At 48.8% G+C, this 18295-nt stretch overlaps 1 protein-coding gene and 1 long non-coding RNA gene across 2 annotated transcripts in view; one reads left to right on the top strand and one right to left on the bottom strand.

Moving 5' to 3' along the window:
• LOC109298607 overlaps positions 1-4526 on the bottom strand; it is a 7979-nt gene extending 3453 nt beyond the window's left edge. The window contains exon 1 of the long non-coding RNA XR_002097663.1: positions 4340-4526. This is a non-coding gene — a long non-coding RNA (uncharacterized LOC109298607). The remainder of the gene's footprint in view (positions 1-4339) is intronic.
• A 251-nt stretch (positions 4527-4777) lies between these two features.
• Positions 4778-12524, top strand: BATF (basic leucine zipper ATF-like transcription factor). Its single transcript, XM_019518783.1, has 3 exons — positions 4778-5676; positions 7428-7532; positions 11859-12524. The coding sequence occupies exons 1-3, from the start codon at positions 5611-5613 to the stop codon at positions 12072-12074; spliced, it is 387 nt and encodes a 128-aa protein (XP_019374328.1). The 5' UTR covers positions 4778-5610; the 3' UTR covers positions 12075-12524.
• Positions 12525-18295: the final 5771 nt, after the last annotated feature.

Genomic DNA, 18295 nt, shown 5'->3' with positions numbered 1-18295 from the left:
GGACAACATGACAATTGACTTCCATCAATTACTACCCACTTGGTCCGACCATGGAGCCAATTTCCCAGCCAGCGGATCATGGTGGACCCAAGGCCACAATTGGCCAGTTTCTCCAAGAGGTGATCATGGGATACCAGATCGAAGGCTTTTTTGAAGTCAAGATATATGACATCAATCTTTTCTCCCTTGTCCAGGTGATAGGTCACCTGGTCGTAGAAGGAAATGAGATTGGTTAAGTAAGACCTACCTGCAACAAAGCCGTGGTGGCTATCCCTTAGGATCCTGGCATCGGCCAGTCTATTAAGGATGGCCTCTTTAATAAACCGTTTGGGTAAATGATATAGAGAGCAGTGATGGGTTAGGCAAATTAGCAGCCTCAGCTGTCCATAGGAGTTGTGGTTTTTAATCTTCATACCATGAAAAGGCTGAGGGGCCCCAGCCGGAGTATGGATCCATTTATGCTAGGCACTGTACCAATGTGTGAAGATACGGTCCTTGGCCAAACAGTTTGCCATGTGAGAAGACAAGAAGCAGCACATGGGAAGATGGAGCTGACTGAATACAGACTGCGTACACCATTGCTGGGGGCCCAACAGATGACACTTTAAGAGTGCTGATGTTTAGGGTTAGCGTTTTTGAAAATTAGGTTACTTCAAGGTATCTGAGGTTCAGCAAACTAAACTTGAGGAACTCCAACCCAGTGCCACATTTGGAAAAGTAAATTTCAGTCTCTGCACTGTAGTTCCTCATCTCTAAACTGGACTAGCACTTCCCTACCTTCTGGGGGATTTTACATGGATAAGCAGATATCAAATGATAGGGTGGAGAAGGCTATATATTAGCACCCAATACTTATGACCAGTCTTCTCCTTCAAAGCGGGATTTTTCTCACACCCATTGCTGATGAAAACAGGGGAACACAATGCTTAGGGGTGTTGTTCTAGATGTCCCTGAAACTCCCTTAATGTGTTTTAGTTCTGATTTCTCTCTGTTATTCCAGACCTGATCCCCAATCAGCTCTGCCAGTCTTCACAGCCCTAAACTGTAGGATACTACTATTAAAATTCACTTTGCCCAAGCTGGTAGCCTAATACCTCCTGGTTACCTCAGGACTGCACTATAGGCTTCTTCTAGTCTGATCCGCACCTTCTTGCTTTATGTGCCACCGAAGACTACAGAAGCCTGTAGCCAGCCCAGATCGGGGAAATGCAAAATGACACAGTCTTCACCTCCATACAGTTCCCTGGAGCCCACCCCAAACACAGTGCTGGCACAGAGGTGAATTGGGCCCATGTTGAATTTATTTTTAACGACATTTTTAGCACAGAACAACAAAAACAAAAGTCTCAGACAACTTCAACATCCCAGGCCTTCCGCTGCTCCTATCTGGGGGTGGTCAAAGGGCAGCTGTGAGCAGATAAGACCAGAGGTGCTTTACTTCTTGGACACAGCCCTACATCAGGCACTACCTAGAGTCTTCTGGGCAGCATGGATTAGTACTGTCTCTGGAAGTGCTATACCAGCCCTTAAATTATGGTCTGGGAATCTGATATCCTGGGTTATACTGCTAGCTCTGTGAAGAAGAATGGGTTAATAGAAGAGTCAAGAGGAGGCTGGATTCTTGGTCCCAGCTCCTAGAGGGAGCGCAGTCTAGTAGGTAGAGTGTAGGGACTAGGAGTTAGATCTCCTGGGTTTGTTGGGCTCCCTCTTTCTGGGTGGGCTTGGCACTCAAAACCTTCTGTACCAGTGATCTGAACAAGTGGCACAAGCATCCTGTTGTGTCTTACTGTGTTTTCTTTGTACTGTCCCTTTAAGGCCAAAGTCCTCCTGGTCAGCACTGCAGGGTTCACTTTACTTCTGGCAGTTTTACAGCACTGGGGACTCCATGTTCCCTGCTGTGAGGAGCCAGAGGCATTCTTGGTTCCTCTCCCTCCACAGGACTGGAGTGGGTCAAGTCAGAGGCAGAGCCAAGTGTAAGATCTGTATGCATATACTGATGCAACTGTTAAGATCCACCCTGGGTATGATTCCAGAGAGTTATAATAATAAATGTTAGTTCAACACAGCAGTGACCAGAGTGGTGTTGTTGAACCCACAACATAGCATCTGGCAACAAGGATGGGATCCTTTGCTAACAAGACACCCCTAGATTGTGGGATACCATTCTGAGACCAGGCTGTGTGTGAGATCAGAGGGAATGTTTTTTTACGTATTATTATTTTCTCTCTAATATGGCTGATGTTAGTTAAAATAGCCACATTGGTTCACATAGAAGAATCTGATGTGAGCCAGCTGACTTCTTGGGACTCTTGTGCTGAGAGGCTGTCCTATTACCTGGAAGCCAACAAAGTGGAAAATCCAGCACAGAAGTGCGCGATCCTCCTGACAGTCTGTGGTGCTAAAACATTTGCCACTGTTCATTCCCTCACAGCATCTGCCTTACCAAATGCTAAGTCTTATGCTGAACTAATTGCCCTGCTAAAGGCACATTTTTGCCCAAGGCTATCTGTTACCCTGCAGAGATTTCATTTTTTTTTAAATGGAACCAAAAGGCCAGCAAAGGCATAGCAGATTTCCTGGCTGAGCTCCATTGCCTTGCCGAATTTTGTGAGTTTGGGGAACTCCTGGATGGCCTGCTTCACAACCGTCTTATTTGTGGGGTTCAAGATGAAACAACCCAACAATGTTGCCTGCTCTTTGAACCAAATTTGACCTTGGCTACTGCACAAGAAAAAGCCTTGGCAGCTGAAGCAGAATCCTATAAGGTGAGGGGAATTTGCCAGGCTTTCTCCAGCAATGTCCACTTATTCCAAAAAGATCAAGAATCAGATCATCACCAGAAAATTCAGCAGATTAGACCCTCACCAACAGCACCATGCAAACCAGTTAATCCACAGACATGTTTGAGTTGTGGCAGCCAACATAGACGAAGGGAGCGCAGGTTTAGGGACGTGGAGTGTCATGCCTACAAGAAGAAGGGCTGCACAGAGAGGGTTTGTTGCTTGAAGGCCAATGGTGGGACACAAAAAGACTGTGGCAAATGTATTCACTCCCAATCCACTCACAGATTAGAATCCTCCCCAGGATGTGAGGTATAAAAACCATATTTGATTCAAAGTGTTGGTGTTGTCGAAACTCAAGGTTCTGAGATGATTGCAACTATAGTAATAAATGGAGAGAAGTGCAAAACGGAAGTGGACTTGGGTTCAGAAGTATCCCTCATAGATGAAAACACATACTTCCAGTTGTTTCGGCACTCTCTCCCCAAGTTAGTGAAACCTGAGTGTTGCCTGCGTGACTTCAATGGACAGATTGCGGAAACTTTGGGTAGCTGCAGTGTCACTGTCCAGTATGGATCTGTTAGACAGCATCTATCCCTCATTGTCACTAAGGGTTCCCGCAGAAGTCTTCTGGGGAGAAATTGGTTTTCACTATTGGGAATCAGTATGCAAGACGTACACAGTCTCTACACAGAAAGTCTGGAAAGGCTTGCAAGGGAGTTTCCCCAGGTATTCTCCAAGTAATTAGGAACTTACTGTGGTCCACCTGTGACATTCCAAATGGATCCTGCCATAGCCCCTATCTTTATGAAGGCTCGGACTGTACCTTTCATGTGGCTGAAAACTGATGCAGAATTAGATCAACTTATCATGCAAGGGGTCCTTGAGCCAATCGTACATACAAGCTGGGCCACACCAATTGTTCCTGATTTAAAACCTAACAGAAGTATTTGCATCTGTGGGGATTATAAGTGTATTGTTAATAAAGCACTTAATCAGGATCCGCACCCAGTGCCTCCCATTAACCAGTTACTGTCTGTTCTTGCAGGAGGGAGGGTTTTTGCCAAACTTGACCATGCTCAAGCCTATCAGCAATTGATAGTGGATGACAAGGCTGCTGAGGCCCAAACAATAGTTACACACTGGGGAGTGTCCGTGTCAAGCACCTCCAGTTTGGAATTTCTGTGGCACCAGGTATTTTCCAGCAGTTCGTGGAGAAAATGCTAGCAGGAATTCTTGGGGTTGTTCCATACCTTGATGATGTGTTGCTCATGGGACCGTGCAGAGAGAAACTCACTGAGAAGTTTTACAGAGATTTGATAAAGCAGGTATCAGAGTAAAAAGAGATAAATGTGAACTGGGAGTTTCCAGTATCAACTTTCTGAGATATCAAATTGATGCTTCTGGCATTCACCCAGTTGAAGACAAGGTAAAAGCAATACATGATGTCCCTATACCAAAATGAAGACAGGATCTTCAAGCATTCTTAGGACTTCTCAACTTTTATAACATCTTTTTGAAAGGCAAAGCCACCATAGCAGAGCCCCTTCATTGCTTACTGGATAAAGTAGCTCAGTGGACGTGGACTTGCCAGCACAATGAAGCCTTCCAGGGCATCAAGAAGTTGCTGACATCAGACTCTGTCCTTGTTCACTGTGATGAGAAGAAGCTTCTGTCCATTACTTGTGATGACTTGCCATTTGGTGCTGGTGCTGTCCTCAGTCACACCTTGCCTGACAGCATGGACGCACCATTGCTTTTTACTCAAGAACAATGACTTCAGGTGAGAGGAATTACATACAGATCAATAAAGAAGCATTGGCAATCATTGCAGGAGTTAACAAATTTCACAACTATGTTTATGGCCACAAATTCAAAATCCGAACAGACCATAAACCCCTTCTTGGAATTTTTACTATGGACAAACCAACTTCTCCCATTTTATCTTCTTTTATAATAATAAATAACTGTTAGTTCAGCATAGCAGTGTCCAGAGTGTTGTTGCTGAACCCACAACATATCAGATCCCTTGTAAGCAAGTCTACCAAGGGCTCTCAGTTGTTTCCTGGGGTCTGTGCAAGCCCTGGCACTAAGTGTTAGGTGTTTGGTGGAGAATAAAAATCTGCTTGGGAATTTCCCCAGTAGGGCTTAGTGAGGAGTTCATAGAGGACAGCAAAGGGAGTCCCAGGGGCTTACTGCTCACATGTACACACCTGAGCAGTCGGCTCTGCTTCCCCTGCCTCTCTGGAATTTTCTACAGTTCCTGCAAGCACTTCCTCCCCGCCTCCCCAGCCTCCTTTGAGGGTCTGAGTTTCACAGGCAGCACGGGGTTTTTTTCTCCTTCCCCCGTTCTGCTGTTTTCTCTCTGTAGAAACCCATCTCACCACTGTTTTTAAACCACTCGAAGGTGTTGGGGTTTTTCTGGGCTATTTTGAAGCTCGTTTTCCCAGATGCAATTTTTTTTTCTTTTGAATGCAACTCTTCTCTTCATCTAAAGTTTCCGCCCATGTGACTTTCAGCTTGCGTCCCCATATATTCTGAGAAACCACAGAGGGCCAGAGCCTAAAGACACTGACATATTACTGCAGAGTGCAATTACTCTGTGAGAGGAGAGACACCAGGCAGGACCAGGGTGCACAGCAGAGAAAGTGATACTGGGCAAGGGAGAGCCACAGCCTGCCAAAGAGACAGGCTGGGGGACAGAGGCAAAGAGATTGCTCAGGGGAGAAAGAGGAGGACACAGGAGCGGGGAGAGTAAAAGCAGAAGACACCAAGAGTACAGAGGACAGAAAGGAAGCCAAAGAGACCTTGACAGAGGGAGGCAGGAGCCATGCCCCATAGCTCGGACAGCAGTGACTCCAGCAGCTTCAGCCAGTCTCCCCCACCCAGCAAGCAGGTAACACTTTGAATTGTTTGCTTCTGGGCTCTCCTCTTCAATCAGCTCCTGGGGGGCAGAAAGCAGCTGGCATTGGAGGGGATCCTCAGTGAGGGCTAGAGACATGCACTCATCCACTGTACAAGAGGCAGGGCTTTCTAGGAACCAGCCCAGGGAGAGGCGCAGAGAGATCTCTTGCAGGGGCAAGCTCCAGACCAGGGATGTCAATAACTGAACAGAGCGAGAAGGAACCTCATTAGACCAGAGCACCTGAGGGCTTATGAGCCCCCTGCTGCTGGATGTGGAGGCACAAGGCATGGGCACAAGGCATTCAGCCAACTGGGAGACCCCTCAGGGGTCAGAGTCTGCCCTCCCCCCCATATAATCAGGATCTTTTGATGAATCTGAATCCTTCCTGCCTCCCTTGGAGGTTGCTCCACCTGTCTGTTCAGGGCTGCTCTTTGTACGTGCTCTGCTGTTAGCCCCCTTAAACTCTTCCTCAGTGAGTGGTGTATGATGGAGGAGTCCTGTGAGTTGGCCTCTTCCATATATCTTTCCATCTGCCCTGTAGCATGCCTGCCATGGCCTACACTAGCTTCATTTAACATATATCCCCAGTATTTCTGGCCCCTCTGAATATTTGTAATGTTACCATGCATTATCTGCCAAGTGCCAACAGCATGGCATGGGGCAGGAGAGTCGTCACCCTGAGGAACTCCCAGACAGACCCTGGGCAGACAGACCCGAGCTGGCACGCAGTGTGCTGGATGAGAGAGGGAAAGAAGGAAAGCAAGCAAGCACAAAGCAATCAAGGGAGAAGTATTCAAGAGGCATATTGGAACAGAGCTTGGTGTGGCGTGGCAAGAGACCAGCCAGCAGACCTACCAGAGGTGGGGTTAGGAAGGCCCTGAAGGGAAGGGCAAGAAGTTGAACTGTGATGAAATGGAAAGATCACAAGGTGGGGGGTAGGAGGATGTGGACAGATTGGTAGGCCAGAGAGAACTTTAGTGGCGGCATTTCCCTGGTGAGAGGGAGGGGGCGGGGTAGATGTCAGTGAGCCCAGTGAGGCATCAATGCCAGTATCTGGGGAGGAGATGAAAGGGTCTGGAGGGAGTTCTAGCTGTCAGGGCAGAGTGGGAGGGTGCCAGCTCAGCAGAGCCGGCTGTGAGAGGCTCATGTCCCAGGCCAGGAAAAGCAAAGCCGTATCTGTGTAACTAGTGCAGATATGACCTGGAACATTGCAGCCTGCTCTGAGCCTTATGTGATCAGTCATGAGAGACTAAAATACAGGGAGCTCAGAGAAAGCACCTGCAACAATCAGGAGGCCTGGAGGGACCAGGTTCTGGGAAAAGATGATAAAGCTGAGCTTATCTAGCAGGGCTGAGCAGTGGCTCTCCTGGGGCTAGAGGAGATGAGCTGGTGGGTTTGTCTGGTCTTTCACTTTTGTGATTCTTCAGACCTGCACCATGGAGCCTGTGGATGGTTCATTTCCCTGTTCTGTCAGAACATGGAGGGTCATAGGCTTGCCCCAGGGTTGGGATGTCAAGGGCCTTGTAGGGAAGGGGAGCACCCCTGACCTGGTCTTAAGCTGATGCTGTGTGTCAGACGGGAGCGCATGTCCTGTGGAGCAGGGGAGAGGCTGGCGTGATCTCTGCTGAGAGGAATGTTGGCTCAGGGCTGTTCTGCGCTGCCCCCGCATCCCCGCCCCTGTGCCTCTGTGGGAGTGGAAGGGAGGCAATGCCCATGTCATTCCCGGGCTCTCTGTGTTTCAGGACTCTTCTGACGACATGAGGAAAGTCCAGAGACGGGAGAAGAACCGCATTGCTGCCCAGAAGAGCCGGCAGAGGCAGACTCAGAAGGCAGACACGCTTCACTTGGTAAGAGCCTCCCTTCTCAACCTGTCCCAGATCACTGCATGCACATGTTAGGGAATGTACTTCAGCACTAAGGAGTGCAGCAGAGCTGGGCTTCGGGCCTGGGCCACCGTAGGGTGCTACTGACAGCACTACCAGTAGCTGGAGAGCAGGGGCTAGGTAGCTTGGCCAAGCGGCCAGAAGATTTCTTTCTAGATGAACTGCGGGCACTGTTGGACATCTCCTCAGGGGATGCCCTCCTCTAGGCTTCCCCTCCTCAGTTTGTTGCACTCTTGTTCGTGCTCTGAGAGGCCTGTTGATGCCAATGGAAATTTTGCCATTTGCTTCAATAGCAGCAGAGTGGGGCCGTTTTTCTGCCCTTTGCATCACTGCTGTGCCCTGAGCAGATGCCTCGATTGAGCTACACACAAAGGTCATGTTTTTCCCTGACATCTGCCTGTCTTTCCAAACTGTATGTGCGCCCCTTGGGCCTGGCCACAATGAAGATCACCTGCCCATTTCCTCAGTGTGGTGGGGTCACTCCAATTCCACCTACGCGTGTTCCCACCCCTTCCAGCTCCCCAAGAAATACAGTGAACCACCCTTTTGCTACATCTTGTGCCCCGTGGACCTCACTGTCATCTGTTTGTGCTGAAAATCACCCATGTAGGCCACCTTTTTACCCACTTCTTAATTCAGGTCCAGATTTTTACCTCTTATCCTGAAGTTGTCAGGTTACTTTTGTGGCGTCTTGTGATAGATGCTGTCAATAATTCTTTAAAAGCCAGAAGAGTCAGGGCCAGACTCCTCTTGGCTTTGAACCTCATGCAATTACTCATCTCCACAGGAAGAGAGTACAGAATGCGACCAGTTTGACTCACTAGCATTTTACCTTCCCTTTGTCCTGGTGTAAATTGATGTTATAATGCACAGAACAGTACAGAATCAAGCTCTAGTGCTAGAAAAGCCCAGGTAGGTCTCCTTCAATCCATTTCCTGGGTCTACATTGGCTAATAACCCATTGTAAGCTTATTATTGTTTTGTCCAGTTTAATCTTAAACATCCCCAGTGGAGGGGTTGGCACCACTTCCCTTGGGAGACAATACCAGAGCTAAATACTTGAAGTGTCTGGAGGCTTCCCTGACATCTGGCATAAATTCTGCCTCTGTCTCACTGTTACTTAGTCATCCTATCCCATCTCATCCCCCCCATGCAGTGCCCTAGCAACAAGGTTTGGCGCCGGGGCAAAGCCTGTAGTGGCAGCCTATCCTCGCCCCACGGGGGACACATGCCCACCCCCCATACTTGCCTGGGAGTGCATGCAGTGGCAGGAGCTGCCCTTCCCAAGTTCCCGTGCCCCTCAAAATGAGCCGCTCATGGCTCCATCCCACGCCCCGCCCAGGCTGGACAGTGCCTGTTGGCGCCCCTTTGCTTCTGTGCCCAGAGTGGTTGCCTTGCTCCCCCCCACCATGGCATTGCCCCCATAGAACTGCCTCTGTGTGGCTCTGGGCAGGCAGGAAGGCTAGCAGTTAGGGAGCATGGCCATAGTGGAAGAGCCTGACTCCTTTTCTGTCTGTATTTTGATATGTGAAATCTTATGTGCATATGAGAGATACTGCCTCATCCTTCTGAGCAGAACTTAGCTATTGATGGAGGTTCAGCAGTTTACTGCTATGTCCAGCAGTGGTGTAGATTGTCTGGCATCCTTCAGGAGGGAAGGCCCTTTAAGCAGGGCACAGTCAGGACTCTGCTTAAGAAAATTTCCACCATCCTTAATGGTCTTTATGCTCTCCATCTGTCCCCACTCTGGGGAGAATCTAGAACTTGATGTTTGAACAGCTTTTATTGCATCCTGCTGGTCCTCATTTAGACCTGGGTATAGGACAAAGGGGTCTCTCCCTATTCATGGTGCTTTAGAGGTGGACACTGCCCTAGGCTGATTTTGTTAGCTGTGTCATCAGCCTGCAGTACCCACAGGCCAGGCTTTAGGGTAACTTGATCTGCCACAGGCAGCAGATGGGGTGGCCTCTCTGTCTGTTTTTTACTTCTTCTCCAAGACATTCAGAGGATGGTGGCAGACAGGGACTCATCTCTAGGGTTCTCCTGGCCACTTTTCCTGGCAGAGAAAGTGAGGCATCTAGCTTGCAGTATTACCACAATGCACATGACACTGATTCTACATACTCTGCTCTTCTGGTGCATGGCAAGCAGTATGCTTGGTAGCAAAGCAACTTGGCTCGGTCTAGGTAAGGCAGAATGAATGATAGCAAGCATGGAGACAGCTGGGGAAATGGGACAGAGACAAGAGACAAAGGTAGATGTTAAATCTTTGCCAATATTGGTCTGGTCTTTGGATCCTATTAGATTCACCTACTGCTATGGGATCCCCAAGTGCTGTTCATCTCCAGGTGCCTCAGATTTGGTGAGTTTTCCTGGTCGATGTAAAATTTCACAGGTTAATCTGGGCCACTGTAAGCTTTGGGCTACCTTTTAAAAAGACTCAAAGACTCTAAATGGTTCAGGATGCAGTGGCTTATTTCTGGAGTGGAGTGAAGCACCATGGGCCTATAACACCCAAATTACACCCTACCTCCCTAACAGTTGCTGGGTGCAGCTTTGATTATGATCTGTGGAGCATTCCACTGTCTGGAATCCAGTTATCTGAGCGGTCCCTTCTCCCTGTGTCAAAGTCCTGCTGCAGTAGTTAATACGTGTAGGTGCCCCACAAGGATAGCAATTTTTGTAAATACTGACTATGATTTAACTAGCATGTAGTGCCTCAATAATGAGGCAAGGTACCTTAAAAAATCAGTCTAGTGCCACTAGCTATATCAACAAGATGAACAGAGATGTGGAAGGTTTGCCTTGTCTGGGATGGTGGGGTAGGTGGAACGTGGGGAATGGTGGCTGGTCATTCAAGACTATTCACGAGTCGCTGGCCTGGTGCCCTGGCTAAATTCCAACCAGCGCTCCAGCCCTCTGCCTTGCTAATTCCCCCACCCCTGGCTCAACTGGACACAGGGACCTTCAGGTCCTTCCCCAGACCATTGTGTATATTTCTGTGCACCTCGAAGTGCTGCACATTAGGGGTGCACTTTACAGACAGTATGGCTCGGAAGCTTCAGGAACTATTTAGGCAAAGTCTCTATTATTATTATTATTATTATTATTACTACTGTCATCACTATCATCTCACTGCTGCTGTGACTACTTTTTGTCCTCCTAAAGCCTCAGTTTCTCTCTTTTCTTCTGGCACGTTTCTTCCCCTGCCCCCTTTCCCCTGCCATCTATCTGGCTGCTTTCCCTGGGCCCTATCAGGAAGCAGTGAGTCTTCTCTTTCCAGGGCAATGACAGGTTTCCTGTGGCAGGTGGTTTTCTGGTTAAAGACGGCGGTTATTCACCACCCCTCCCCCTAGCTTCGGCTGCCTCAGGACTGCGGCTTGGGAGGTGTGCGTGCGTGAGAGGGAGCTGCAAGTGCCTGGGCGGGGAACACGTTGCTGTCACTTCTCGTAAGAAGCTGCTGGGGAGAAAGCAGGGCCAAGGGCTGACTTTCACTGGCTTAGTGGCAGGCCCCTATCTGGCCGGGGGAGGGGGATTTGCCCAGGCCTTGCTCTGCTCTGGGTTTACAGGAAGCACGTCAGTTTGGAAACTCTCTGGGGCAGAGAGGGGAAGGTCTGCGACCCCCGCCCCCGGATCCTGGCTAGCTGTTCCCCAGTAGTGGCTTCAGCCTTTCTGCCAGCATCAAGATGCTGCAGAGGCAGCCAGGCACTTCAGAGGTTCGGCGACTGAGACAGACCAATTGATCAGTAAAGCCACCACCACCTCTTCTTTCAAGTCTCTCCTCAAACGTGTCTGGTACAAAGCACACAGGAAACTGCAGCCTGGTAACCAACGGTTAGGCAGGTGCCGAGTGGTGATTGCTGCCCCAGCCTGGTGTACAGCTCTGCACATCCTCGCCCATCCCCCACTATACCTCCTCACTGCTTGTTTGACTTCTCCCTGCTGTTATATTTTGTGCCTTGGATTGCAGAGGTGTTGGGGCAAAGACTGCCATTTTCCTACATATGTGTACAGTGCACAGCACAATGGAGCACTGACCTAGGCGCTTCTAGGCACTGCAAGACCAGTGAATAATCATAACAGAGATGGAAGCCAGGCCACCCTACAGTCCCACACCCTGAGAATTAATCTAGCTACTCTCCTGCCACTGCTTTGCCAAGCTGATATCTCCCTCTGTGCCCCCACCACTTCTCTGCCCACCTCCCACTCAGGATATCTTCACCTTATGCCCTGGTGGCTGATCTGAGTTTGGCTTGCTAATATAGCCCCATGCTGGTTTTCTCTCCTCAGGAGAGTGAGGACCTGGAGAGACAGAACGCTGCTCTGCGCAGGGAAATCAAGCAACTGACAGAGGAAATGAAGCACTTTTCCTCAATGCTGAGCTCCCACGAACCCCTCTGCTCCATCCTGACCTCGCCGCCCCCACCACCGCCTCACCCAGATGTGCTCTATGCACCACACTCCTTCCACCAGCCCCACATCAGCTCCCCACGCTTCCAGCACTGAGCCAGCTACCAGGACACACAGCCTACAGATTGCGCAGATGAAAAGCAGAGACCCGTAGGGCTCATTTGTTGGTCCATTTGAGGAGCACAGACTGGTATAGCTATTCTTGGCCCTCCTTTAAGCATATGCTGAGAGTGATATGTCCAGGACATGTCTCCTGTGCCCACGTGGGGGGATGGCAGGACACATCGCTGGGGCAGTGAAATCTAGGATTGCTGGGGATGGGGAAGCATGCACAGAATGGCACCAAGCCCTTGGCTGTTGTTTGTTGGAGGACACTGGCATGGGTCTGGGACACAGGAACTTTCTCTCCACATGAGCAGGAGGCTGGAGACTGTACCTGCAAATGCTCCAGCAAGAGAAACATGGGAGATGAGGGGAACCCAGAATGGGAACTTGTTTTGTTTTGTTTTTAAATAAAGAGTGAAAATGTTTAATGCTTTGTGTCAACACTTGGCCTGGTGTCCCTGAGGCCATATGTTCCAGGCAGGTTGGGATGCGAAGTGGGCAGGCAGAACACTATGGATTCTGGGAAAATGCACCTGCATGGAGAGCAGTGCCTGGGAGGGGTGAAGCTAGGCTAATATTTAGCCCAGAGAGCAGTGGCCTGACCTCAGTGTTTGAGCAATGGGTTTGGTGTGCATATGTGTATGCATGAGCATGCCCCTGCCCTCACCTGCTGGGAAGTGCAAGGAAGGCCACATGGGCTCTTCTTGTGAGAGAGACATTTGCCTGTGCTGCAGGGACAAAGATGGTTGGTAACCCTGCCACTCATATATATGCAGCTGCAGCTTTCTCCCCTGTCATGCCCCAGCTCTGTCACCTGCAGACCTGATTCCAGCATGAAAGCTCCTTACTGGTCTTGCTCTGTCGGAAACACAGAGCATAGGGAGCAAGATGGACTGTGTCAGCAGTAATGTGCTGCCAGGCAGAAAGCTGGCAGCCCGCCTGACACCCCAAACCATGTGTGCCACCTGCATGCCAGGCCAGCTGCTGCCATAGATTAGCTAATGCTGTTCAGTGTTTGCTACCCCATTTAAGGATATATCTGCAGTGACCCCCTCTCAGCAGGGGGCGTTGTGAGTTGCTTTGCTAAAGTGGGGTAGTCCAGTATAGTGTACTGACACTGCACTGAGGACCTGAACCGAATTGGCTGGGCTGATTCACTGGCAGTGCCACTGACGGGTACTATAGATAGAACTTGACCCCCTCTCCCCATTCCAAGGCCAGGAAGTGCTGTGAAGTTCCTCACTAACCCCCCTCACCCTAGAAGAGGCAGGGGATGTGGAAGGAACGTGCCAGAGGAAAAGATGTGGTTTCCATGGGTCTGTGGGGGAGGGAAGCTCCATTCCCGTGGCTGCTGGGCTGCTTGTAGGGAGAGCTGGGTCCCTGCAGGAGCTGTGTCCCCATTGGCCAGCTTCCCTTGCTCTGTGCCACCTTCCCTGTGCCAAGAATAGGTGCTGGCCTAGGGAAGATATGATGCCATTCCAAGAGTACTGGTACAGGCTAAGCTACCTGCTGTGATGGAGAGGAGAGTGCAGGGAAACAGAGCTATCCTATGGGCAGCAGTATGAGATGTGCAGCTGCACAGAAGTGGGGAAGAGGGAGTGCGCTTAGGATGTAGTCATGCTAGTTCCCCAACCAGAAACAGGGTAGCTGTGTTGGTGTGATGCAGCCCCACAGGACCCATTAGCTCTGGCCCTATAAGCTGATTAGCCTGTCTGCAATGCCCCCCACAACAAGGTTATGTTCCTTCAGTTTTGGGAGCTAGCAGGCCTGGTGAGTCTGCCTTGCAGACAAACCCTTAAAGGGGTGACCTACTGCATGGGATCCAGGATATAAAAATCTCATAGCAGTGGAGTGTGGCCTTTTTCTTCATACCCCTGCACAGGCCTCTGCAGGCTGGCACCATGCACGTCACAGGATGGCGACGGAGTACCCTGGCTGATGATTGTACAAAACCTGCCAAAGCAGGATACACCAAAAGGCAGCTGTAAATCTCCCAGAAGGCTTTGACTGAGTCAGTCTCAGATCATCTAACTCACCCCTACCCCTCACACACAGGTGGGAATTCCAACCTAACCATTCATACAGCACTCCTTACCACTGCTCACTCTTCAGTGCAGGTCCTGCTTTGAGTTCCCCATTTTATGAAGACTTGTTTAGCTGGTGTTTATGTGGTATGTGGCTTTTGAAATCTGGGAAAGAGACCAGCTGCAGCCCTAAAGACGCCATTTTGTTCCTGAAAGCCATAGTGGTCACTGTAGCCCCTTGTAGCCGGTAAGTGCTTTGGCCTATGTTGGGTTTCCTCCTGGAGTTTTCATTCTCTTATCCTTTAAGTCTGTGGGGCAGCTTTGCTTGTTGGTTTGCAAGGAAGAACATGCAGTTGGGTTACCACCCCCTCTCTTTGTGCACCCTGTGCAGAGAGCTATTAGTTCTACCTCCTCACTGGAGGAGGGCATCAGAGCCATAGCAGAGGTTTCTGTTAGGTTAAAATACTTGCTAGGCTCATAGGAAATTTCAGCCCATGTTAGCACATTGAGTGCTGTTTCACTGCTTTGTAATGCCAAACCTTGATTTTAGCCCTGACCTAAGAAGATTCCCCCACCCACACCCTGCAAGGCCAAAAAAAGTGCTGCTGGACTGTAGGAGTCTGAGATTCTGCAGATTGGGTGGGGATCTACTGAATGATCTGCAGAACTTCTGGACTCCCCAACAGTGATATCTTAGGTTTATTACTGCAACTCAGAGTGGATATAAGTGATCAGTCTAAGACTCAAGAGTGGCTTCATGACAATATGTACTTGTGGGGCCATGGCAAAGGCTATCTGTGCTTGCTCTCTGTCTAAACATAGGCTATTGTCTGCTCCTAGTGCAGCTGTCTCTGATTGGCAAGCGCACCTCCAAGCAGCTCTACATCCTGTAGGATCTGTCAAACACCAGCCAGCCTCCTTCTGTTTGAACCAGAAAAAGGGTTTTCCAATCTGACCTTCCCTTATCCTGGCCCTGTCATTTGATCTGTACTTACAGAAGAGATTTTCTACCATTCCCCATTCAGACCTGAGTGGTCAGTCAAAGGTCAGGTTCTTGTGGGTTTTATCAGCTAGGAGGAGACATTGATGTCTGTCAGAAGACTGACACAAACCTCTTTAGTTACAAAAAATAAAAACATAGTTACCCCAAACGGAAAAGAAATCAAACAACTGGCAATAGCTTTTGGGCTAGCAGCTCCAATCCCTTTTTAGGCAGCAGCTGACCAAAGGCCCTCGTTAGACCCTTCTCGAGGCTGCTATAGTATTCATCCTTCCTCCAGCTGTTTCAGGAACTTTTCTCTGTTTCTGTTCAAATTCCCTTTATTCTCTCAGTTACACCTTTGCTCCCTATGCAACCAATAACTAGCACAGTCCCTTGGTCTAGGTAGTTCAAATTCCTGTGGCCTTTCATATGCTTTTGTTTTGGGTAGTGTCATGTGCCTGTGTTTTTGTTTGGAGGCTGCTGCTGTTTCACCAGGGACATTAACTGTCTCTTACAACTGCCTTAAATGAATTTGCCCAACCCACAACACTACTTCCTTTCTGTGTCTGTCTGTATCTGTAGACACTGCATAAGAGTAGCCTCTTGAATTTCTTAAAGCCATGTGGTCTTCTCCTTCCTTGCAGTGGATTGTCATGGAATGGAATTACAGGTGGAGAATTCCAATTCCAATATCAGCTGAGGATACACTAGTAGCTTAATTCTATTTTGATTAGAATAACTATCATTATCCCACAAACTGGGTGCATCTACATGTGCCTATTAATGTACAGCAATAAGCTTATCACTCCAGAGCTTATTGCTGTCTGGCACCCATTTGTACACAGTATGTTGAGCCAGGTTGCAGCAGTCCTGGCTGGCAGGGGGTCCAAGGAGTCAGTCTGCCAGCCCAGGGGCTGCTCCAACTGGGCTCAGTGTGCTGTGGAGGGGCTGGCTGGGGCACAAATGTGCTTCAGTGCATGGCTAGCCAGCAGGCAGGTGCTGAACTGAAGCACCCTCCTGCCCCAGCCAGCTGGATCAGCATCTACACATATGCTACTGCACACACAAAAAACTCCAGAGCAGTTTTTACAAGTACTACCCTGTTGCAGTGTACTAGTTTTGTACACCCTAATAAGGGTGCATGTGTAGATGCTAAGATGTTTACTGCATGGTTAATTAGGCAACTGCGCAGTAAACATCACATATAGATGTGCCCACTGTCCCTCTGAAAGGTTCTCCTGATCCTATGTGCTTTAATGGAGTTGAAAGGTACAGTCAGATTTTTCTCCCTTATAATAACTCTAGATGGTTTCTCCTCTTAATAGGCTTTTCAGATCAGTAATGGAAGGATGGAGATGTAATACCTGCCATGAGACCCTGTTTTCCTGGGGATGTGAGCGCTAAGGAGCAGGAAGCAGAAATATAAAGCAGCAGCCCTGTTTAAGGAACTCTTTTTCCAAGGGTCTGCACCTTGGTCTTTACAGCAAACACAAGCTAGGTTTAAATACTGGGTTTGTGCTGACACCTACTGGGCACAAGAACTATTCAGGCATTGGAGGGTTTTTTTCTTCAGTCTGAGTCTGAAGTTCAGCCTGGCCACTGAGTAGCTGCTCCAGAGGGAGTTGGAGAGATCCAAGATCGGGGTGATATGTGAAGCATAATTTTTGTCTGCAGCTGTCTGCCTGTTGGTCGAGTCCCAGTGTGATCCTGGATCTATAGAAGTCTATTAACTGGTTATTTCAGCACCAGGGAGGATTGAAAGAGGGTCAGATCTTGGGCTACTATGACATCATCCTAGCAAGTTTCTATAGCACCTGAAGAATCCAGTGGGTCTTACTCTGGATTCTCTCTGCACAATGGTTTTCCTTAATGCACACCCCTGGGCAGGTGACACAAATCTCACGTAGAGGGGACTGAGTGTCCAAGTGAATGTAGCTGGGGGAGATGATGATGAAAAAAAGCTTGTAGATCTGTTTAGGTTTGATCTTATCTGAGTCTAAAGCTTAGCATCCTCTGTTTTCCTGCCACATGGGAGAACATGGTTGATCTGAATGATTAGACACAATTAAGGAGGATTTTCATGAATTTGATTATGCACAAAGAACTGGGTTTGATCTTGCCCCACAGACCTTTACTGACACAATAGCAAAATTACAGCTATGTGGTATGCTTTTGCCACAAATCTTAGACTAAGCAGGTTGAGGCCTGACCAACACTTGGATGGGAGACCTCCAACCCCAAACAGCTGCTGAAAGGTGGGCATCTTATACTTTAAGCTGCACCTGCCTGTGGTGCTCCTTTGCTGTGGATTGTCACTCTCTGCATACGTAAATATTTGTATATTTTTCTCCTCTAATAAAACAAAACGAAGGAAATTGCTGAATGAAAACATGCTGACGCAGTGATTAGGGGGAAATTTGATACTGGGAAACTCAGCATTATACTTTTCCAGCAACCTAAACATACCCTCTCCCCACTCCCCCAGTCACACATCCCACTGGGGCCTCCTGTGGCATATTCACTTGGCAGTAAAGCATGTGACCCACTGTTTGGCAACAGTACCCCAAATAACAGAGAAAGAACTGCTTTCCCAGGCACATACTTAGCATTCTGCACCATTGCAGATCCTTACTATTTGCATTTCAATGCTGCTTCTCCCTTCAGATGCATAAAGATAATGACATTCGGCTGCTGGGTTATGATTAAAGCAAGTCCTGGACAATAATACTGCCTTTTGCAATGCTGCCTCTTGCATCTCTGTTTTGACATATTATCACCTCCCCTCTCATCTCTTTCACCAGAGATACCAAATAGGGAAAGAAACATAGCAAGAGGTTCTCTTACATCCCTTGTGCTAAGAATGTTGCGTCTGACCCAGCATGCCAGATACACTGGGCACCTCTATGCCACCTCTGAGTTGCACTCAGGATCTAGCTTTGAAACCTGCCTTGTCCTCTTACTTCTGCTCTGTGGGAGTCAAACCCTGGAAACAAGACAGGGTAGCTGCATTAGAGTGGTGCTGAGTGCATACACCATACCACTCTTAGGTGCTCTGTCTCAAGATCTACTGAGTAGCACACTATGATAGTTACAGTACCTCATGTCTGAGATGCAGTGTGCACAGAGCTGGAGCATGGCATACATGCAGCACAATCCAGGATTAAGTTCTGTCACTGTTCTCTGGTGTCCTGACCCTGAAAAATTGT

This window comes from Gavialis gangeticus, unplaced genomic scaffold (genome assembly GCF_001723915.1).
Source record: "Gavialis gangeticus isolate Ggan-Ray unplaced genomic scaffold, GavGan_comp1, whole genome shotgun sequence".
In the NCBI taxonomy this organism is placed as follows: domain Eukaryota; kingdom Metazoa; phylum Chordata; order Crocodylia; family Gavialidae; genus Gavialis; species Gavialis gangeticus.
The sequence above is the reverse complement of the archived record's forward strand: the minus strand, read 5'-3'. Positions and strand labels throughout refer to the sequence as shown.